At 38.1% G+C, this 25007-nt stretch overlaps 1 protein-coding gene across 2 annotated transcripts in view; it reads left to right on the forward strand.

Moving 5' to 3' along the window:
• Positions 1-25007, forward strand: part of LOC127437601 (cyclin-G-associated kinase-like) — a 64098-nt gene extending 39091 nt beyond the window's left edge. The window contains exons 16-28 of one of the 2 annotated variants that reach the window (XM_051692632.1): positions 2518-2712; positions 2829-2946; positions 4184-4263; positions 4478-4671; positions 10317-10481; positions 11555-11953; positions 12496-12633; positions 14428-14568; positions 15814-15900; positions 16009-16245; positions 18095-18243; positions 19012-19188; positions 22385-25007. In XM_051692632.1, the coding sequence (XP_051548592.1) occupies positions 2518-2712; positions 2829-2946; positions 4184-4263; positions 4478-4671; positions 10317-10481; positions 11555-11953; positions 12496-12633; positions 14428-14568; positions 15814-15900; positions 16009-16245; positions 18095-18243; positions 19012-19188; positions 22385-22486 (2182 nt within the window). In that variant the 3' untranslated portion in view covers positions 22487-25007. The remainder of the gene's footprint in view (positions 1-2517; positions 2713-2828; positions 2947-4183; positions 4264-4477; positions 4672-10316; positions 10482-11554; positions 11954-12495; positions 12634-14427; positions 14569-15813; positions 15901-16008; positions 16246-18094; positions 18244-19011; positions 19189-22384) is intronic. The other variant, XM_051692640.1, reaches the window with a different exon arrangement.

The following is a 25007-nucleotide window of genomic DNA, read 5'->3' on the forward strand; positions in this document are numbered from 1 at the left end:
GTCCCATCACTATTTGAAAAGTAATTTTTGATCAAATCTAGACAGGCTCCATTTTCAGCAGCTATCACTCCAACACCTTATTCTTGAGTAATCATGCTAAATTGCTAATTTGGTTCTAGAAAATCACTTGCCATAATATCAAACACTGCTGAAAGCTATTTGGTTCTTTAAATGAAGCTTGACATTGTCTTTGTGTTTGTTTTTGAGTTGCCACAGTATGCAATAGACTGGCATGTCTTAAGGTCAATATTAGGTCAAAAATGGCAAAAAAGAAACAGCGTTCTCTAGAAACTCATCAGTCAATCATTGTTTTGAGGAATGAAGGCTATACAATGCTTGAAATTGCCAAAAAACTGCAGATTTCATACAAAGGTGTACACTACAGTCTTCAAAGACAAAGGACAACTGGCTCTAACAAGGACAGAAAGAGATGTGGAAGGCCCAGAAACAACTAAACAAGAGGATAAGTACATCAGAGTCTCTAGTTTGAGAAATAGACGCCTCACATGTCCTCAGCTGACAGCTTCATTGAATTCTAGCCGCTAAACACCAGTTTCATGTACAACAGTAAAGAGAAGACTCAGGGGTGCAGGTCTTACGGGAAGAATTGCAAAGAAAAAGCCACTTTTGAAACAGAAAAACAAAAAGAAAAGGTTAGAGTGGACAAAGAAACACAGACATTGGACAACAGATAATTGGAAAAGAGTGTTATGGATCTTAACCCCATTGAGATTTTGTGGGATCAGCTAAACTGTAAGGTGCGTGAGAAGTGCCCGACAAGACAGTTACATCTATGGCAAGTACTACAGGAAGTGTGGGGTGAAATGTCACCTGAGTATCTGGACAAACTGACAGCTAGAATGCCAAAGATCTGCATAGCTGTCATTGCTACATGTGGAGGATTTTTTGACGAGAACTCTTTGAAGTAAATTTTTTGAAATTGTAATAGTAATTTTTCACATTATTAATGTCTTGACTATACATTGTGATCAGTTGAATGCCACTTTAGTGAATAAAAGTACCAATTTCTTTCCATAAGAGCAAAATCTGTACATTATCTGAACATTATATGTGCAATTCATGTGGATTGGTTAAGTGCTCGTGGATTTTGATATTTTTACTGGAAATCAAGACAAAAATAATAAAGAAAATTATTTTTTTGCAGTGTGATCATTAAGCCAGTAGATCTTAGGACTTTTACATGATATGTGCTAGGATAATAGAAAGGGACCATTAACATCGAGAAAAATTCAGAATTACTGTATGTTGGTAACGCATAGAACAGTAGTCCCACCGCTAAAAGGGTGATTTAGACAACGTAACTCAATTAACACATTTTTGCACATATCTCACAAATCTAACCTAACCCTAAAATGAAAATTCTTTCATCATTTACTCACCCTCATGCCATCCCAGATGTGACTTTTTCTTCTGCTGAACACACATTAAGATATTTTGAAGAATATCTCAGCTCTGTAGGTCCATTCAGTGCAAGTGAATGTTGACCAGAACTTTGAATATCCACAAAGCATATAAAGGCAGCATAAAAGTAATTCACATGACTCTAGTGGTTAAATTTACAGTATATCTTCAGAAGCGATATGATATATAGGTGTGGGTGAGAAACAGATCAATATTTAAAGGGTCATGAAATCCTCTCATGATTTACTTATCTTTAAGCCATCCCATGGAGTCGTGTGGATTAATTTTATGCTGCCTATATATGCCTTTTGGACCGTAGCAGCCTGATTGCACCCATTTACATGCATTGTATGGATCTTCACTTCGGTTATGCTGAAGAAGGAAAGTCATACACATCTGGGATGGCTTAAAGGTAAGTAAATCATGAGAGAATTTTCATTTTTGGGTGAACTAACCCTTTAAGTCCTTTTTACTCTTAAATTCTTCTCCCTTGCATGTAGGTGGCATTATGCACAAAGAATGCAAATCGTCAAAAACAAAAGAAGAATGTGGATGTGAAAGTGGAGATTTATAGTAAAAAGGACTTAAATATTCATCTGTTTCTCAAAGCGCAAGCCAAAGCACGAGTGATCCCTTTCCACAAATATCAGGAAGCCTGCTGGACTCGCGTGAACTTGCGTGCTCCAGATTAGCAACACTCAAGTGAAACAGATGCACGTGTCAAATGAGAAGCATATTAAGTGCTAATTAAGCGCCGAACGTGAAATTAATTTTAAAATTGATTTTTCTTCAATGGTGGAAAATCCCTGCCAGTCATAAAAGTCATTCACATATACTGTAGAAGTCTTAAAGGTACAGTTGCATAAACAGCCTGTTGAATTCTAAGGGTCAGAGAGAGGGTTGAAAATGGTCATGAAAAACTACATTGACTGTTTTTGATATAAGAAAAATCTGGACTCACATTACAAAAAAAAAAAATGCTACAAAAGTTTAGAATATTTAAAAATTGTTCAATGTAAATGTACTGTATGTCAGAACTGTATGTTATGTAATCGTGTGTTAATTGTGATTTAATTGATGACTGTTGTTTTGTAGGTATATTGAATATATGTGTGACATGATGGCAGAAGAGCCCTTAATCCCACACAGCAAACCCATAACCATCCACTCCATCTTGATGACACCTGTGCCACTCTTTAATAAGCAGCGCAACGTCTGCCGGCCGTTCTGTGAGGTTTATGTTGGTGAAGAGCGCATCACCACCACCTCACAGGAGTATGACAGAATGAAGTAAGTCAATTCCACCCTATAATGCTTAAATGCTGATGGAAATTTGGATTATTTTGTCTGCCGTCTGTGTCCGGTGTCTGTATCGGTGACTGACATTGCTCCTCTGATTTCTGCAGAGATTTTAAGATGGAGGACGGGCGAGCAGAGATTCCTCTGAATATAACCGTACAGGGAGATGTTTTAATAGTAATTTATCACGCCCGCTCCACGCTGGGTGGACGCCTGCAGGCCAAAGTAAGACACTTATTCTGTTCTACAAGTTTTATTATTTTCTGTTCCACTTAGTTTTGTTGTATAAAGACTTTTCTAGGCTGTTCTATTCTGAACATACCACCTACATATCTAAAGATCTGAACTGACCACTTACGGTTCAGCTTAAAGGAACAGGTCCAGTTCCTCATGTTGTTTTGAACCCGAATCGCTTGCTTGTAGAGTAGGGGTACTCGAGTTTGGACTCGGACTCCATATGCTTTCATTCTGAAACAACTTTGAAATTTGTTCAGCAGGATACTAATCATAAAATGTGAATATGAAATGCAACAGTGTTTTTGTTGCATTTATATTGACAGATTTTTTTTCTTAGTTGTAAAGGTTAAATAAGCTTAAAAAATTGGTTGAGTTTACGGTTACAATTTTAATTCAGATTCATGAACAGATTCATTCGGACTTGACTCTACCTGTTATGGACTTGCTCTTGAGTTAGACTCGGCCCCTTTTGGACTCGGACTCGATTGTTTAAAGACTCGGACTTGACTCGGACTCAACTAAGGTGGACTCGAACCCAACACTACTTGCTTGCTTCTGTGGGTACATAAAATGAGATGTTTATGCTGTTCTTTTTCATAAAATAAAAGTGGACAGTAACTGAGGCTGTCCATAGGACTTGTGCACTGTGTTCCAAGTCTTCTGAAACCTTATGATAGCTTTGTGTGAGGAATAGATCAAAATGAAGTCATTATTTACTGAAGAGTTACGCTGATGTCAAACCTGGTGTGACAAGTCTTGAGGTGCCATTTTTGAATGTGCACAAGTGCAAATTAGATTTGAAAGCTACGCAGGAGGGCAAGATTTTCAGCTAGTAACGAAAAAATTGAAGTCTGTTCCTCATACAAAGCTATCATGTGACTTCAGAAGACTTGGAGTGTAGCGCATGTATCGTATGGACAACTTTTATGGTGTCTCTCTCTTTTTTTGGCACTTGACAGCACCAGTTACCATTTACAATTTCATTGTACCGAAAAAAGCAATGTGGACACTTTAATAGATCTTGGCTAGAACTCATGACAGCTCATGTTTCTGTCCCATGGAAGAAAGTAATACAGGTTTGGAGCAACTTAAGGGTGACTTATTAAAGACAAAATGTACAGTTTTGCATGATCTGCTTCTTGAAGCCATGACTGTCCAGTTTTCGGTAGTGCAAGTCATTGTAATTGTAATTGCTGTAATTGTAAATGCGTTGTGGTTTTTGCAGATGGCCTCCATGAAGATGTTTCAGATTCAGTTCCACACGGGGTTTGTGCCCAGAAACGCCTCCACTGTCAAATTTGCAAAGTAAGTATCACTGGCTCAGAGGACATGATACATTTCATTTGTTTTATAAAGATTTGAACTCTGATCTGCTCTGATCTTAAGATCTGCTCTTTGAACATCCACTGGATATGACAGTTGTTGTTTTTCAGTGTTCGACACTGCTAGTTTTCTACTTTTTTGGTCTATTTCGAAGTCTTATTGAAATGTTGACTATGTATCTGTCTGTGTATTGTAGGTATGATCTTGATGCATGTGACATCCAAGAGAAGTACCCTGACCTCTTCCAGGTGCATCTAAATGTGGAGGTGGAGCCTCAGGATCACCCTAGCAACAAGACCCTGCCCTGGGAGAAATTTGCCACTAAAGGACTCAATCCCAAGATCCTTTTCTCCAGCCGAGATGAACAGCAGGAGATCCTCACAAAGTTTGGTGAGTTCTTATTTAACAATGCAGGTGTTTCATTATTTTAATGTTTTTTTTTTTTTTCTCGACTACATTATAAGGGTGAATCTCATGAATACAGTAAAGAGCATGACGGGGTTAAATTTCATGCCTAAAATTAAAAGAAATAAACAAGAAATTTATATTTTGCATAAGAAATTAAGCCTATTTTTGGACCATTAAGTAACTAATTAATTGCAAATTTTTTGATTAATCGCAATCACAAGCCAAATTGGTTAGTCATCATTTATTTTAATAATTTAAATATGTACATGTTAAAATTTACTTTTTTTTTTTTTTTTTTTCAGATAGAGTTAATTAGACACATTTTTACAGGTATTAATTTCATACAAGTATATGTATAAATTGCATAAAATCAGTGGATATGATGTTATCACAATTTGGGCAAAATCTTCTGCCGTTTTCCAGTGGACTTTTTTTAATAATAGGATCAAATGGGCAGATTCAATTCATATCAAACTTTATTTACTGTAAGAGAAACTTACAGTAAGTGTACATCACCAATGCATTATTAGACACTATACATACAGATATAAAACATTTTGAATGCTGAAGTTAAATTTGCTGCAGTTTAAAATCTCAAAACTATTCTTTTCTCAGGGGGCAGCTTGCTGAATGGCCCATCCTTCTCGGTCTATATTGTGCACACTCGGGTAGTTTCACTTTTTAAATGGGTTCAGATGAAAGTGAGCGAGCGTTTTCGCACGATGCAAAGAGATACAGCAGCTTGCCCGTGTCAATCGCCCGCTTGCGGGTGAAAAAGCTTCATCCTCCGTTCAGTAAATGCGCTCCCGTGTTTATTAAGCCTGGGGCATGCATCGCACACAATTAATAAGCGTGCACTGTTTCACACAATCAGTTTCTGTGTGAGGATGTGCAGTTGAGTCAAGCGAGTACCTCCTGAAAATTTAAATATGCCAATGTCAGGACACCCTTCTTTTATCGCTTGAAGTTTCAGAAAGTAGGCTAAAATTGGCCTTTGTGTATGCAATCTTTAAAAAAAAAAAAAAAAAAAAAAATATATATATATATATATATATACAGGTGCATCTCAATAAATTAGAATGTCGTGGAAAAGTTCATTTATTTCAGTAATTCAACTCAAATTGTGAAACTCGTGTATTAAATAAATTCAATGCACACAGACTGAAGTAGTTTAAGTCTTTGGTTCTTTTAATTGTGTTGATTTTGGCTCACATTTAACAAAAACCCACCAATTCACTATCTCAAAAAATTAGAATATGGTGACATGCCAATCAGCTAATCAACTCAAAACACCTGCAAAGGTTTCCTGAGCCTTCAAAATGGTCTCTCAGTTGGGTTCACTAGGCTACACAATCATGGGGAAGACTGCTGATCTGACAGTTGTCCAGAAGACAATCATTGACACCCTTCACAAGGAGGGTAAGCCACAAACATTCAAGCTGGCTGTTCACAGAGTGCTGTATCCAAGCATGTTAACAGAAAGTTTAGTGGAAGGAAAAAGTCTGGAAGAAAAAGATGCACAACCAACCAAGAGAACCGCAGCCTTATGATTGTCAAGCAAAATCAATTCAAGAATTTGGGTGAACTTCACAAGGAATGGACTGAGGCTGGGGTCAAGGCATCAAGACACAGACATGTCAAGGAATTTGGCTACAGTTGTCGTATTCCTCTTGTTAAGCCACTCCTGAACCACAGACAACGTCAGAGGCGTCTTACCTGGGCTAAGGAGAAGAAGAACTGGACTGTTGCCCAGTGGTCCAAAGTCCTCTTTTCAGATGAGAGCAAGTTTTGTATTTCATTTGGAAACCAAGGTCCTAGAGTCTGGAGAAAGGGTGGAGAAGCTCATAGCCCAAGTTGCTTGAAGTCCAGTGTTAAGTTTCCACAGTCTGTGATGATTTGAGGTGCAATGTCATCTGCTGGTGTTGGTCCATTGTGTTTTTTGAAAACCAAAGTCACTGCACCCGTTTGCCAAGAAATTTTGGAGCACTTCATGCTTCCTTCTGCTGACCAGCTTTTTAAAGATGCTGATTTCATTTTCCAGCAGGATTTGGCACCTGCCCACACTGCCAAAAGCACCAAAAGTTGGTTAAATGACCATGGTGTTGGTGTGCTTGACTGGCCAGCAAACTCACCAGACCTGAACCCCATAGAGAATCTATGGGGTATTGTCAAGAGGAAAATGAGAAACAAGAGACCAAAAAATGCAGATGAGCTGAAGGCCACTGTCAAAGAAACCTGGGCTTCCATACCACCTCAGCAGTGCCACAAACTGATCACCTCCATGCCACGCCGAATTGAGGCAGTAATTAAAGCAAAAGGAGCCCCTACCAAGTATTGAGTACATATACAGTAAATGAACATACTTTCCAGAAGGCCAACAATTCACTAAAAATGTTTTTTTTTTTATTGTTCTTATGATGTATTCTAATTTTTGAGATAGTGAATTGGTGGGTTTTTGTTAAATGTGAGCCAAAATCATCACAATTAAAAGAACCAAAGACTTAAACTACTTCAGTCTGTGTGCATTGAATTTATTTAATACACTAGTTTCACAATTTGAGTTGAATTACTGAAATAAATGAACTTTTCCACGACATTCTAATTTATTGAGATGCACCTGTATATATATATATATATATATATATATATATATATATATATATATATATATATATATATATATATATATATATATATATAAATATATATTATTTTTATTTTTTTTTTTTTTTTTTATCCTTACGCAGTGGTCTGAATGACTGGAAAAATCATGGAAATTCATTTGTCGTAAGGTGTACAAACCCTATTATTACTGCAGGGCTCCAGACTAACATTTGAGAGCGGTGGCACCAGAACCTCATTTGGTTGCACCAGTGGGGGGTGGGGGTCTGTGGCCTATAAAATGAAAAGATTAAAGACAGAAACTAATTATAAAAGTGATATATTACAAAAATAAGTCCAATTACCAATAATATTGAATATTTTGCCTCACTGAAATGCTCATTCGACAGTAAGGCATTGATTTTGGATGCAGATGTAAATTTACTGGTATTAACAACTAGAAGGTTATCTATAAAATCGATAAAAAGTTAAAAGTTAACACCTAATTTATGTAGGGCTAAATTATTCTGACAGTGCAACTAAATAAATGTTTATCAGGTTTTTGTTGATTCTTGGAAATTTGAAGGCAAACAAAACCAGTTCGATTTTCTACAATCATAGAGCATTTGAAGAGAACAGATTTTTACACAGAAGGAAAACTAACGTTGTTCATTCATTCTCAAAGGTCCAGGCTTTAAAGCCCTTGATTATATTTTGCATTTGCCCTTATGAAAATGTACCATAGTTGTTTTTTTTTTATAGTTTTAACAGTGGTTAACAAGACCATGGTAACCTCAGGTAAAACAAATCACTTCTTCACTACCATGGTTAGGTATAACTTGATTTAAAAAAAAACAAACTATGGCTTTTTTTCTAAATGAAAAACAGTTCTCTATACACTTTTAAAAACGATTAATTCAAAATATAAGCATTTATAAACTGCCATAGTTGTAACAAAAATGAATGATTCCTCCCCCTCTAATGTAGCCCATTATTAATGATCATTTTTATTATTAATCTATTTCTGTCAAAAAAAATACCTTGAGTAATTCTCAAGGGTGCTGATGTGTGAAAAGTCTTGTTTATATCTGTGTTCCTGTTCATCTTGTCAGTAGCCTACTGTTTTGAATGTTGGGCTGTTTAATGTGTTTTTTTTTTTTCCTCCCCTTTTCTCCCCAATTTGGAATGCCCAATTCCCAATGCGCTCAAGGTCCTTGTGGTGGCGTAGTGTCTCACCTCAATCCGGGTGGTGGAGGACGAATCTCAGTTGCCTCCGTGTCTGAGACCATCAATCTGCACATCTTATCACGTGGCTTGTTGAGGCTTTACCGCTGAGACGTAGCGCGTGTGGATGCCCACGCTATTCTCCGCGGCATCCACGCACAACTCATCACGCGCCCCACCGAGAGTGAGAACCACATTATAGCGACCATGAGGAGGTTAACCCATGTGACTCTACCCTCCCTAGCAACCGGGCCAATTTGGTTGCATAGGAGACCTGGCTGTAGTAACTCAGCATGCCCTGGATTCGAACTCGCGACTCCAGGTGTGGTAGTCGGCGTCAATACTCGCTGAGCTACCCAGGCCCCGCGTTTAATGTGGTTTTAAACTACTTTACTCACCGAGGTTTTCATAGAGATTTGCCCCTGAGAATTCTGTGCCGAATTCAAATGTTTTCCGCATCTCGCTCCGAGCTTCACTGGTTCTCGCGGGCAGCGCTGTAATGATCAGTGGTGTGCGTTGAGAGCTCGAGACTGGTTTGGTGATTAAACGCAACGTTTCCGAGCTCGTGCTGTGCTTCTTACTGATTCTTGCAGCGCTGTAATTATTTACGCTCCACGAGTGAACGCACCTGTTTTGTGATTGCACTGCTCTGTCCATTGAGCCGTGCTGATCAGTAGCGGTTCTAGCTTGTATGGCGCCCTAGGCGAAACCTGCTTCAACACGCCCCCAAAAGTTGTTGACTGGGGAGGGGGGGCATTGTATGGCGCCTTGGGCGAAAGTGACCTGTAACAAAACTTAGTCGCACCGGCGGGGAAAACGGTCGCAAAATGCAACCATTTAGTCGCAGTCTAGAGCCCTGTGACTGTATTGCAATAAAATTGAAAATTATCAGGTAAGCCATCTTTTACAGAAATAATAATTTCCTTTATTTAAAATCAGCATTAATACATTTTACAAATAGTTCAGCAAATATTACCATGAGTTTTACTTCCATTATGGCAATGAGAGTTGGGGGGTATGTGCTTAATTGTCATGAAAATAATTTCACAATGCAAAAAAAATTATATCTTTCTTTTGATTTTGAGGTGAAATATGACCCAGACATTTGCTTGTGAGATTCACCCGGTAGGAAATAAACAACACTTATATTGTGCTTTTCTGAGGCTACACTCAAAGCGCTTTACATAGTGAACAGGTGGTTTTTCCTCAACCACCACCAGTGTGCAGCATCCACCTGAATGATGCGACAGCAGCCATAATGTGCCAGTACACTCACCACATGCCAGCTGTTGGTGGAGAGGAGAGAGTTGAGTGATACAGCCAGTTCATGTACAGGGATTATTAGGAGGCCATGATTGAGAAGGGTCAATGTGGGGAATTTGGCCAGGACACTGGGGTAACACCCCTAATCTTTTACAAGAAGTGCCCTGGGATTTTTAATGACCACAGAGAATCAGGACCTTGGTTTAACATCTGACCTCGGTTTAACATCGGTCACTATACTGGGGTGTTAGGACCCACACAGACTGCAGGGTGAGCACCCCCTGCTGGCCTCACTAACACCTTTTCCAGCAGCAACCTTAGTTTTCCCCAGGAGGTCTCCTATCCAGGTTCTAGTCAGGCTCAACCCTGTTTAGCTTCAGTGGGCAACCGCTCTAGCGCTAATAGATCAGTGGTATATTTTTTTCTCATGGCTTCTAATCTCATATTTTGTCTTTGGAACTCTCTACCTCCTGATTTCTAACTTTTAAAATTTTTGTTCTTAATAAAATATTAATCTCTTACCCTCTCTGGTTGTTCAGGTAAACCAGAGCTTCCACGTCAGCCTGGTTCTACAGCCTGCTACGCCTCTGATCCACCCCAGCCAGAGCACTCTCCAGAGGAGCCGCAGACAGAGCCAGAGTCCCCTTCCCCTCAAAGCACCGACACTAACGCTAACAACTTCTTTCAGACACTCGACTGGGAAGGTACGCAGAATCTGTGTAATTTTTTCACATTTTCTGTGCTAATGGTGGGAGAACTCTGAAGAATGGATTTAAAAGAATGGTTCACCTAAAAATGAAAATCTTTCATCATTTACTCACCCTCATGCCATCCCAGATGTGTATGACTTTCTTTCATCTGCTGAACTCAAATAAAGATTTTTAGAATAATTTCTCAGCTCTTTTGGTCCATACAATGCAAGTGAATGGATGCCAACATTTTTAAGCTCCAAAATTCACATAAGTCAGCATAAATGTAATCCATAAGACTCCAGTGTTTTAATTCATGCCTTCAGAAGCGATATGATAGGTGTGGGTGAGAAACAGATCAATATTTATGTCCTTTTGTTTTACTATTAATTCTCCTCCCTGCTCACTCAATCTCCACTTTCACTTTCACATTCTTTTTGTGTTTTTGGTGATTCACATTCTTCATGAATATCGCCCCCTACTGGGCAGGGAGAAGAGTTTCTAGCAAAAAAGGACTTTAATATTAATCTGTTTCTCACCCACACCTATCATATCACTTCTGAATATACGGATTAAAACACAAGAGCCGTATGGATTACTTTTATGATGCCTTTGTGATTTTTGGAGCGTCAAAATGTTGGCACCCATTCATTTTTGTTGTATGGACCAACAGAGCTGAAATATTCTTCTAAAAATCATAATTTGTGTTCAGTAGAAAAAAGAAACTCATAATCATCTGGGATGACATGAGGGTGAGTAAATGATGAGAGAATTTAAATTTTTGGGTGAATTATTTCTTTAAATATGGTCAAATGTGTTAAATGAAATCGAGGGTCTGTTACAAAACTTAGTGAGCTGCCTCGCTGTCATCTGCCTACATTGGCAGCGTGACCATGATGTCTTAAAATGCTGCCTCCAGTGGAAGCTCACTAGGTTTTGGAACAGACCCTGTGAGTACTGTAATCTTATTGGTAGCTGCATTATGAAATTAGGGGCTGGGAATGTATAGAATGAAATTGAAAGTGTGTTTGAACCCAATATTTTACCACAATATTTTAAGGAGTACTGTTTTTGTTGTATAATCATAGATGGCAGGAGGCAGTACGATCGCTCTGACAGCCAGGATGATTTAAGTGACAGGTCGGAAGAGGAGTCGATGTCTTACTCCACCCCGATTGACGGGACTCTATCACGTGACACCAGTGAACCTCTATTCGAGGCGGACTTTACAACCACACCACCTGACCCCCAGCCCGACACTGAGGACCTGCTCGGCCTGAACTCTGACCCCTGCCCTCCGGCCGGGACCCCTGCGGAGTCGGGTTTGAAAAGTTCCGCCAGTAACAGCGATTTACTGAATGATCTGTTCGCCCCTCCGCCCAGCACTGTACATTCAGCTAGCACAGAAGACCTGTTTGGAGAAGATACAGCTGAAGGTCTGTTCTTCACCAACAATCAACCAGCACCTGCATCGACAGCCAATAAAGGTGCATGGGAGTTTGAATGCAGCGTTTATTTCCAAAAAAGCAAGCAGGCACTGAATAAAAAATGTAGACTGTAATGTACATACCGGTAAATTGAAAGGAAAAAATATGGGAAATATGTGATTTTTAAATTGTGAATTGTTAATCATTAGTACAGGTGTGTTTGTTTTACTGCCTTTTAACGTATGTGTTTGGACGGGACAATCGTAATTGTATTACAGTAATGTCAACTTTTTGAAACTCATCATTGAAAATAATAGAATTACAAAAAAAGTCAAAAAAAGATATCTAGAATTACAGAATATGGGTGTGGGGTGTTACATTTTAATGGGTTGGGTTATCTTAATGGTGCAAAAATAGGTTTCATTTACTTAATGCAATATATGATTACATGTTGTTTTCCCTCAAAATGTTTTCATTTGGTTTTGGGGTGAAATAGGACCTTAATATTTTCTCTGTGAGATTCACCCAAGTATGTTAATGATTTACATCTTTAAGCATTTTCTGCTTGCATTACAATGGCTTTCGTTGTTTTCGCTCTCTAGACCTGTTTGACCCGTTTGGTGTGGGCTCGGTGTCTTCAGGGTCAGATCTGTTCGGTGACCTGCTTGGCTCGGATAGTGGCAGTAGCGGGTTCAAAGCTCCGCCTCCACCTGCCTCTAACGCCAGCCTCTTCAACCTCAGTGAGTTCTGCTCTCACTTACATACACATCAACCATTAGAGCAGGGGTTTTCAAACTGGGATCCGAGGACCCCCAGGGGGCCACAAGGGGTGTCTGGGGGGTCCTTGAAAAATTTCAGAGAAAGGAAACAGTTTTTATAAATGTAAAATAGTAAAAAATAACTATATTTACAGAGTTTGACAGTTTTGCCTTTTCCGTTTAATTGAAATGTTTCTTTTCAGGTTTAAACATTTAACATTACTCAGTTATTGGGTCAAAAAAAAGATGCGCTGTAAAAGCACTACAAAGTAGGCTAAATATTTTCCAGATAACTAGGGATGCACCGATATGAACATTTTTGGCCAATACGATTTGGACAAAAAATTGCAGATAGCAATATTTTGCCACTTTTCTTATTTTTTCATCAGATCACTGTTTTGCTTTGGAATTATGCTTTAAAAATGAAAAAAGAGCTACAGAAGATACAGTATTTTATTGTTCTAACAATAAATAATTTCCGTTGAACATGGATTGGATCTGTTGAACACACGACAAAGTTTTAAGAGAGCCCACGAAAGACAAATACAAGATAAAAAGATTTAAAAAGTAAATACATTAAAAAATATATATATAAAATGATTTAAGTGGGGTAAAACGTTTTTGCACTTCTAAAACATTTTTGCAGTTGTAAAAAATAGAACTCACAATTATATATTATGATAGAACATTCAACATACAAATTCATATTATGAATTATTTTATTCGAAATGCTTTACTTTTTCGGATTTCATTTATTGTGGTAGGAATTTCAATAGATGACACTGAAAATCATTCTAAACGTGATATAATGGAATACAATTACGTGATAAATTATAAATAAACCATCGGTTTTTCATACTTCATCGCTCATCTTATTTTCATATGCAAAATATATGAAAAAACGATGGTTGATATTGGTTGTTTATTATAGCTGATGGCTTTAATTTGGTCAATAATTGGCCGAGGTGCGTCTCTAAAGATAATATTTTAATAATTTATTTTGGCTTTAGTACAGTAACAATATAAAAGCGAATTATTTCAATTGTCTTTATTATATCGCATTTGAATTTGTCTCTGGTTTGAATCTGTTTCTCACCCACACCTATCATATCACTTCTGAATATACGGATTAAAACACAAGAGCCGTATGGATTACTTTTATGATGCCTTTGTGATTTTTCCCCTTTTTCTCCCAATTTGGAATGCCCAATTCCCAGTGCGCTCTAAGTCCTCGTGGTCGCATAGTGATTCGCCTCAGTCCGGGTGGCAGAGGACGAATCCCAGTTGCCTCCGCATTTGAGACAGTCAACCCGCGCATCTTATCATGTGGCTTGTTGAGCGTGTTGCCACGGAGACATAGCACGTGTGGAGGCTTCACGCCATCCACCGCGGCAACCACGCTCAATTCACCATGCGCCCCACTGAGAACAAACCACATTATAGCGACCACGAGGAGGTTACCCCATGTGACTCTACCCTCCCTAGCAACCGGGCCAATTTGGTTGCTTACAAGACCTGGCTGGAGTCACTCAGCACGCCCTGGGATTCGAACTAGCGAACTTCAGGGGTGGTAGCCAGCGTATTTTACCACTGAGCTACCCAGGCCCCGTAGAAATGTTTATTGTTAATTGTCGACACATTTAAAATATAGTATGATTTTTTTTTCTTTCAATTTTTAAATCATATAAGAGCTGATTTCATTTAGCTCCATAAGGTTCTATATTGTTTTCCAGATACATTTTGTGGTGTCTAAAAATGTTTGCAATGTTTTACTAGATAAGTTAGTGGGTGAGGCCCCTAAGATGACTTCATCGGCGAGTCAGCCCGATCTGTTGGGTGGGTGGGACAGCTGGACAACAGGAGGAAGCAGCACGACTACTAACATGACCGCTACTGCCAGTAAACCTACCATGAGTGGTAATCAGTAAATTAATAATTCAGATACTTTGATCTTAAATAAGTCAAAGTCTTTCTGTGGGAATTTTTTTGCTACAAAATAAACATACTAAACAATATGCCCCCAATACTAAACAAAATACTGTTTTTTAAATACATATTAAAGCTTCCTTTTTGTTCATTTAAATAATATTAATTTTTTTTTTAAAAACTCTGTTGTTAATGTTTATCTGTAACCATGTTGTCCACAGTCTTTTATTATCTCATCATATTTAATTCAGATTACAAACTCACAACTCGGGTAAACACTTTCTTTTGCCATGGCGCTGTACATTGAGCGGCAGAGTGCAGGAAATATTTAATCAGACACTTCCAAAATATACTAACCAGTCATTTAATAAGATTTCCTGGTTAATCGGCAGTCTTAAAGGAACAGTTCACCCAAAAATGAAAATTCTCTCATCATGTACTCACCCTCATGCCATTACTCATTCTGCTGAACATGAATGAAGATTTTTAGAAGAATATTTCAGCTCTGTAGGTCTATACAATGCAAGTGAATGGTGGCCAGACATTTGAAGCTCCAAAAAGCACATAAAGGCAGCATAAAAGTAATCATTTTTTATTATACATTCTCCTCCCTGTCCAAATCGCCAAAAACAAAGAAGATTGTGAAAGTGAAAGTGGACATTTAAAAAGGACATAAATATTGATCTGTTTCTCATCCACACCTATTATGTCACTTGAGAAGATATGGATTAATCCACCGGAATGGTATGGATTACTTTTATGCTGCCTTTATGTGTTTTTTTGTAGTTTCAAAGTTCTGGCCACCATTCACTTGCATTGTATGGACCTACAGAGCTGAAGTATTCTTCTAAATATATTTGTTTTGTGTTCAGCAGAAGACAAAAAGTCATTCACATCTGGGATGGCCTGAGGGTGAGTAAATGATGAGAGAATTTTCATTTTTGGGTAAACTATACCTTTATATATTTCCCAGAAAATAGACCTAAAATATAACCCCATTTAAATTTTTGGTGCAGTTTTGCTCTGAGCCCTCCATTAATTAATTGGGTGATTATGTCAAATAACTTTTTTGAATTTAGAAGGCAGTTTTAAATAACACTTAACTCTTTTAATTCTTTTTAAGCTATTCCTTCAACCTGAACATTGCTACTCAGTAAACCAGATATAACAGCCTTCTAAGAGTATATATTGAAACATTAATGACTCATTTACTGTTTTTTTTTTTTTTCTCTTCAGCCTCAGGAGTGTCGTCTTTCTCCAAGGCAAAATCGCAAAGTTTTGACCCATTCGCAGACCTCGGCAACCTGGGCTCCACGCTACCTGGTAAAGAGAGTGTTAGCTTTTAAATGTTTCACTCCTGAATTGTATATGTTTGTGTGGAAATCTTAGTATTACAGTAGTACAAGGATTATTACTATTGTTTGTGTGTAGGCTCGTCCAATGCTAGTTTCTCTGGCTTTGGTTTTAAAACGGCACCCTCTGCAGGTTGCCCTAAAACTCCTCGGCCCTCCTCTGGCCCCAGCAAACCCTGGATGCCTCCAAACTCTGCTCCCAAACCACAAGCCCAGCCTTCGAAACCCACCAGCCAACCAGCCAAAGCAAACTACAAGCCCAGCTTCAGTGTGATCGGTGGACGGGAAGAGAGGGGTATAAGGGGGCCCACCTTTGGTAAGGCTTCCTGAAATCCTCTTAAACCAATGAAGCAAAGCGTAGTTATTGGTGTTTGCTAAGGCAGGCATCACTAGTAATATTGCTCATACATTGAAACAAGCTCCTAACCCTTCTGTGTGTAAGTCAACCTGCATTATTTTTACTACGGACTTGAATAATAACCTCAAATTGTGCCACATGTTGAGGAGAGGTGTGCTATTACTTTTCTAAGCAGTCAAACATACATATTTCGCTTGGTGGACGATAAAACGGGTAAATCAATCCATAGACCAGAATAACTTGGACCAGTAAGTAACCACCTAGCAACCACCCTGAATACCTTAGCAACCGCATAGCAATGCCCTGGCAACCACCCACAACACCCTAGAATTGTAAGGACCACTCATAATTTCTTCAGAAACTGTAAAAATCTAATGGTACTGTATTCTTTATCAGAGACTACAAACTAAATGTTTTTCATTTTGGTTCGTTCTGAGCAGAAACAATATTCATTCTGGTTCTGTCGTTCCACAACCTCCATTCTAAATGGTAACTGGATAGAATGTTTAACTTGACACAGTGACCTAAAAATGCTGTTGATATTGCGAAGCGATTAAAGTTAGATGCTCTAAAAGCATCTGTCTGAGGCATGTGTACATTGACCCAGGGCCGTAGCTAGTGGGGTGAAAGATGGTAACGATTCTAGTGGCCCACAGGTCCAGGGGGGCCCCACAACAAATCCTAAACTGTATATTTTTAATAGGAAATGGGCCCAGAGCAATATACAGTCAGAATACCTTGCTACGGCCCTGCATTGAACTGTCCTATCCTTATAATAAATCAGTCTCGGACAGACTGACTAATTCAATTGCAAACTGGATTACTGTGGACTTTGTGTTCAATAATATGGAAATAAACAGTACGGTATATTGCTTTCTAAAGCCACTTTTTGTCTTATTATCTGAATAATTATTTTATAATTTCTATTATATTTATAGTTATTGAAATATAATTATATATTTCATATTATATTGATTAATTGTTATTTGTGGGCCTTTCTCAGGAAATATTTATACATGCGGTTAATTGTGATTAATTCAGTTAATCAGCATATCTTGTAATTAACTCCATTAAAAATGTATATCAATTGACAGCCCTAAAAATAAGTGTTTCAATTTTTATTTAGCATAGCAATTGAAATTATCAGCATATAAATCGTAAGAAGCTTAGTATACAGGAGCCATATTTAAAATGTGTTTTCAATAAATGAATTCTTAATATTACATACAGTACTGTGCAAAGGTCTTAGGCACATACGATTTTTCACAAAAGCATTTGTCTTAAGATTGTTATTTATATCTTTAGCTGTAGTGTGGCAATAGGAAATATACATTTTAGACTCCCAAACATTCCTTCTGCAAATAGAAAAGATTAGAATAGAAGAACAGGGAGCCCGGCAACAGATGGCATGGCTCCACAGAGACTCCCACTGAACATCGAGTCAGTCTGAGATTACATAAAGAGACAGAAGCAATTGAGACAGCCAAAATAGATAGAAGAACTGTGGAGAATTCTCCAAGAAGCTTGGAACATCCTATCTGCCAACAACCAAGAAAAACTGTGTCCAGGTGTACCTAGAATAATTGGTGCTGTTTTGAAGGCAAAGGTGGTCACACCGAATATTGATTTAGCTTTTTTTTTATGTTTACTGGACTTGGTATGACATTAAGTGATAAATGAAAACTATTTATGTCATTATTTTTGAAGACATCCTCACTATGCAACATTTTTCACAAGTGCCTAAAATTTTTGTTCGTTTTCGGTTTTCGTTCCTTGAACCGTTTTTAGTCCCTGTTCTCTGTCTTAGGTCCGAAGCCCAAAGTGAAGCAGGATGACTTTGAGGATCTCCTCTCCACACAAGGCTTTGGCTCCAAACTCGATAAGAAGATGCCCAGAACCATCGCTGAGATGAGGAAGCAGGAGATGTCAAGAGACATGGACCCTCTCAAACTACAGGTACAGGCAGCTTCACGAGACACTGAGGGCGTTGCCTCAAAAAATCTAGTGACCTGGCAACCTTTGATTCTGAAAATTGTTGGCTGGGTTGGCCGCAAACTAGAGACACAACCAGACCAAAAACACACGACTGAACAGCTGGTTATGTAGTATTAACAAAGTCATTCATAAAGTTTCCATCCAAGTTGCAAATTGAATTTATGCGAAACACCATAATATCACACAAACAATGTGCAAGTAAAGCCGCGTTTCCATCCCATGTGTTCAAAATAACAAAATCATCACTTCCGGAGAAATTGTAGCCAATGAGACTCATTTATTAATAAAATACTCACGATTTAAAACTTACTGACAAAACAATTTAAGAACTTGTTTAATGTCTTGGAGCGACAGTGTCACACAGCTCTGGGAGCACTATGTGTGCGTGCATTACTCCATCCTAATTACTTTACTGTGCAGATCTAAAAGATATTTTTCAAAAGTGTCAATAAACCTGCTCTTCAGCACAGTTCAAGTTTGTATTGGACTTATTTGCTCTGAAAACTCTTTGCAGGCTTTGGATTTTCTAGAAACCGTTATTTCAGGATGACCAGAGCAACATTTCAGATGCGATGATTGGTCGTCAGGACTTTAAGCTAAACTAGGAACTCGACTAACATCATTGAAATCTAAAAGTTTTGTCTTTGGTTTCTCAAGGACATGCACTGATGAATTTGCTAAGTTCATATGATGATGATGATGATGATGATGGTAATGTTTGTTTGTCAGATCTTAGATTGGATCGAAGGTAAGGAGCGGAACATCAGAGCGTTGCTCTCCACACTCCACACGGTCCTGTGGGAGGGAGAGACACGCTGGAAACCCGTCAATATGGCTGATCTGGTCACACCTGACCAGGTAAAGAGGGTCTACAGGAAAGCTGTGCTTGTTGTGCACCCGGACAAGGTATGTGATATGTTGAAAAAATGCTCAAAACCAGTTTAAAGGAACCCAAATTTAAGTTGCCATTCACTGAAACTTTTGCCCTCCGCCCAATGTCAGAAATGAACTTTTCTGAATTGATTTCCAGGGGCATTTTCTTTTTCTTTTTTCATGATATAGGCGTGTGAGAGAGTCGAGCAAGCAGCTTGTTAAAATTAGTTGGTTTATGTCATCGCAAGGATGTTTGCATTTTGAGTTTTGCATTAATATTTCATATTTTCTGCACACAATGTACAGTGCCTTGAAAAAGTATTCACCCCCTTCCTGATTTCTTGTATTTGTTTTATACTAAATTGTTTTAGATCTTCAAACGAGATATAACATAAAACAAAGGCAACCTGAGTAAACACAAAATACAGTTTTCAAATATGTTTTATTTTTTATTTTTTTTTATTGAAGCAAAAACGTTATCCAATACCTATATCACCCATGTGAAAAACTAACTGCCCCCTTAAACTTAATAGCTGGTTGTGCCACCTTTAGCTGCAACCAAACACTTCCGATAACTGAGATCAGTCTTTCACAATGCTGTGGTGGAATTTTGGTCCACTCTTCTTTGCAAAACTGCTTTAGTTCAGCCACATTGGAGGGTTTTTGAGCATGAACTGCCTGTTTAAGGTCCTGCCACAGCATCTCAATCGGGCTCAAGTCAGGACTTTGACTAGGCCACTCCAAAACTTGAATTTTGATTCTTTTGAGCCATTCAGAGGTGGATTTACTCCTGTGCTTTGGATCATTGTCTTGCTGCATAATCCAGTTGTGCTTGAGCTTCAGCTCACAGACTGATGACCGGATGTTCTCCTTTAGGATTTTCAGGTAGAGAGCAGAATTCATGTTTCCTTCAATTATTCCCAAGTCGCCCTGGCCCTGAAGCAGCAAAGCATCCCCACACCATCACACTACCACCATCATGCTTGACTGTAGGTATGATGATGTTCTTTTTGTGGAATTCTGTATTTGATTTACGCCAGATGTAACGGGACCCCTGTCTTCCAAACAGTTCCACTTTCGACTCATCAGTCCACAGAACATTCTCCCAAAAGCTTTGAGGATCATCAAGGTGTATTTTGGCAAAATTCAGACAAGCTTCAATGTTCTTCTGGGTTAGCAGTGGTTTTCGCCTCGCCACTCTTCCATGGATGGCATTTTTGTCCAGTGTCTTTCTGATAGTGGAGTCATGAACAGTGACCTTTATTCATGTGAGAGAGGCCTGCAGTTCCTTGGATGTTGTCCTTGGCTTTTTTGTGACTTCCTGGATGAGTCATCGCTGCACTCTTGGAGGAATTTTGGAAGGTTCTGTTAAGGTTCACTACTGTGCCAGGTTTTCTCCATTTGGAGATAATGGCTCTCACTGTGGTTCTCTGGATTCCCAGTGCCTTTGAAATAGCTTTTTAACCCTTCCCAGACTGATTTATTTCAATCTCCTTTTCCTCATCATTTCTGGAATTTCTTTCGACCTTGGCATAGTGTGCTACTGGGTGAGACCTTTTAGCCAACTTCATGCTGCTGAAAAAGTTCTATTAAGGTGTTGATTTGATTGAACAGGGCTGGCAGTAATCAGGTCTGGGTGTATCTAGTCCAGCTGAACTCCATTATGAATGCAGTTTCATAAATTTGGGGATTTAATAACTAAGGGGCAAATACTTCTTCACACTGGCCCAGGAGGTATTGGATAACTTTTTTGCTTCAATAATTAACATTTAACATAATTTAAAAACTGTATTTTGTGTTTACTCAGATTGCCTTTGTTTTATGTTAGATTTTGTTTTAATTTTTGACAATTTTGTATGATAGATACACAAAATCAGAAGAAATCAGGATGGGGCAAGTACTTTTTCACAGCACTATATGACATACATTTAGCCAATAATGTTTTATTTTTCACTTCGGAGAAAAGCATTGGGATAAATAGGAAAATAAATAAAATACAGGAAATAAAATTAGACCTTCGTGACTAAAATAGTGCTATTATTTAATATGGTGGGGCAGAGGAATAGCAAATTACACCTGTTATATGAGGAAATATTGTGCCTATAGACACTATACATTCTCGCAGTCTTAGGGCCCTATTTTAAGTGCGCTAGCATTAAGCGCAGCTCTATGCCATAAATCATAAGTGCAAAGTCAGTGGGTATGGCCATGAAGTTATGGTATTTTCATGCAATCATGTGATAAGTCTAGCCACAAATGGGTTTGGCGAAATCGCCTGCGCAACACATAAATAGGCTGGATCAAGTGCAATTTAATTCCGAGGTTTTCTCCGGTTATTCTACCGTCTGCGTCCTATATATATAGTTAATTCCCTCAAGAACGATGTAAACCAAGACAGCACATTCATAAGAAGTTGGTAGTGTAAATGGACTGTATGCAATGAATAAGAAGAATAAACATTCTTTTGTGCATTAACTGTGTCCTTGATGATCCTTATTTCATAGAAGACGGCTACAACTCTGATCGTCAGGGACATTATTTGATGTTCCACTATATTTTCAGAATTTGGACATGAACTTTATTAGCACCTGCTGGTGGAATCTCCAAACTGCAAATGCAGGAACTGAGTTTAAACTTTGTGCTGAGTTAAGACATGGTTTTCAAACGTCTTAGCGCAATGACCTATTTCTCAGGAAAATAGCAAATTGCGCTTTGCACCACTTCATTCACATACATTACACACAAAATAACGCAAACACTCCCACACGGCCACTTGCGCTTTGTGCTGGCACGAAAATTGCGATTTAGAATTGGCGCTCTCACAAAAATTGGATAACGTTGCGCATGGTTGAAGTGCTGCACTTTGCGCACTAACGAAAATAGAGCCCTTAATATTTTCAATAATGCCCTCCTTGCAATATGTCCCTACCAACTTTCAAACCAAGCCTACGCCCTTGTTGTCATCATTTTATTTCAAATACTTCAATTTAATCTATTAATTCAGTCTGAATAATGAGATGCTGTAGGCATTCCAATTTAATTTGTTTCCGATTTCGATTGCATTCAATATCGATTCATTTGGGAATATTTCAGTTACAATATCAACATGCATGTGCATCTGCTGAGTTGTCTGCACAGTTCTGCTAATGCAAATTCCATGCGTGCCCAGGTATAACACTTGTTCTTGTGTCCATGGACAGTGGAAAAACAATTTTCTTTTCTCTCACAGGCTACAGGTCAGCCATATGAGCAGTACGCCAAAATGATCTTCATGGAGCTGAGCGATGCCTGGTCAGAGTTTGAGAACCAAGGATCCAAAGCCCTTTTCTGAGCATGCTCAGTGAGGGTCTGCCGGGTGCAGTGCGCCCCCTAGACGCAGGCTGAGGCACAGCGCTCTCCCTCCATACAAACAGAGACACTGCCACTGACAGTACACAGTGGATTGGAGAGAGAGAATCTAAAAGTATGACAGATGCATCAGTCTGCAAACAATCAAGCGAAGAAAACAGAAGGGAAACTCTTTCTGTTCGAGCCTCGAGGACTAGACAAATATCTTCCTGACAAACTGTCACTCTCTCTCAAGGAGGGAAACCTCTAACATTGGATTTCTCTGCCTTTAAAAGGAGACGATGCTATCATGCTTTTGGCATTTGTAGACGAATAAAACCACAGAAACACACCTGCACTTCAAAAGAGCTTGAAAACAGATGGGAAGACAGGAACAAGAGAGAAATTATAATTGCTGATTTATTTTATGCCATGCTATGCATCCCACTTTCATTTATTTGTTTTCCTTTCCTTGAATCTCATGTGATATGTCAATTAATGATGTAAATATTCACTCTGCTCTGTGTGTGTGTGTCTCTCTGTGTGTGTGTGTGTCACTGTGTGTGTGTGTGTGTGTGTGTGTCTGGGTGTGTCTGTGTGTGGGTGAGGGTGAATATAGTGTTCATATGAAACCAAACTAGAGGTATTGACTTCTGCACTTGAGGTTATGAAGTTTCTGTTGTTGTTGTTTTTTTTTTTTATCACTTTCTTCTGTCTTATCATGTTTCACTGATCACAAGTGTTTATTCTTTTCTAGCACCTCACTGTAAGGTACGTCTACGTATTTCTGGGTTTCAGGGCTCATTATTTGTAGTCCAGAGGGTAAAACACCAAAAACTTAACATCACATTCATTAAAAAAAAAAAAAAAAAAAAAAAAAAAAGGGCACTTAACTTATGCCAACCTTTTAAGTGGTATTAAATGCCATTTGATTTTGGAATTCATAATTCATCTGTGAGCTTTCTGCCTTTTTATATTAAGGACTAATCAGAAATGTCTGTCTTATTTATTATTTCAAAATGTAAGTACATGGTGATTATTTCCAAGCAGATTTAAAAAATAACATGCAATTAAATGTATACAATGGAAAAAAGCAAAACATTTTGCAAAACTAAAGTCATTCCAAAGCATCTACTAACATGAATGTGCTTTTTAAGATTATTGCTGGCAATTTGGAATGTAAATTAATTTTTTTTTTTTTTAGGATTTATTTTTCAATATTATCCTGTTTTCAGTGTTTTCTAGGTTTCATTTAATATTTCCATAATTTCTGATTATGACACTAGCAACTTTGCACCATTCCTTCAGGACATTGGGCCAAATGTTGATTCATGAGTGAATTTCTACATGTCTGGGACAAATTTCAGTCATATATATATATCGCAATAAAAATGAAGCCTATTTTTGATCAGTTATAATAAATTTTTTTCATGTCAATTTAAGCACATTTTTATCACAATGATCATTAAATGGAAAAAAAATGCACTGTAAAATATTTATGCATCATGGTAGTATTTGATGGGGCCTACTGCCTTTATGCTGAAAATTACAGCAATGAAAATAAACATTGAGAATAATGGGAATTACAACAACAACAACAACAACAACAACAACAAAAAAACCTCAAAACTCTGGACATATGGTATCATCATCAAAATGGGCTTCATTTTCTTAAGGCAAAATATATATCTTTTGATTTTGGGGAAAATGTGACAAGGACATGTTTTCATGAGATTCACCCTTATGCACCAAAACTTAAATTGAGAAATGTATTAGATAAGTGTTTTTTCATACGTGCGTGTAGAATACAGGATTTTTTTTCTTTTCTTCTTTTATAAACAAATTGAGGACTGGAGGAAAATGTTGATTTGTTGAGACTTTGGGTTGAGTTCTGTAACAGGCCTACTTTGGCTATAACCTGCTGTATTTCTGAGAATATTCATGTATGTTGTACACTATCTGAGATGCTCAGGAACACTTGTTTCTGAGAGGTGATCATGGAGTGCACAACATTTGCAGACACGGTTGTGACAAAGTGTCCCTTTAATGAGATACTGGTTCAGTTTGTCAGTGGACTGTTTTGAGTGATTTTGGAAACATTATTTTGGGTTATTCACATTCACCAAAATGAGGCTCAATTCAAGCTTTGTTAGAACGGGGCAGTTGTGCTAGTGCTTGAAATCATCACTGATTGGCTAAGGAATAGTTACATTTATTGGGCTCTGTTTGAAAGAAAAAAAAAAAAAAACATCAGTCAGATTAAATTTCCTTAATATTCTGTTAATGCACACTTATCTTTCCCATTAATGTATGGAAGAAAAAAAAATAATGCTGCCTAATTAAACTAAAAAACACACTTTTTTTTTTTTTTGCCCGTTCAGCTCTTCTTTGGATGTAAACTAGCGTTCATCACCAGCTGTCTCAAGCACTTGGGAAAAAGCTCATAACACCACAGTCTTACATTTATTTTTAATGTAATTTTCTTTTATCAGACTTTGACTAATAAACCATAATCATGGATTGGA

Source organism: Myxocyprinus asiaticus, chromosome 4 (genome assembly GCF_019703515.2).
Source record: "Myxocyprinus asiaticus isolate MX2 ecotype Aquarium Trade chromosome 4, UBuf_Myxa_2, whole genome shotgun sequence".
NCBI classification, from domain to species: Eukaryota; Metazoa; Chordata; class Actinopteri; order Cypriniformes; family Catostomidae; genus Myxocyprinus; species Myxocyprinus asiaticus.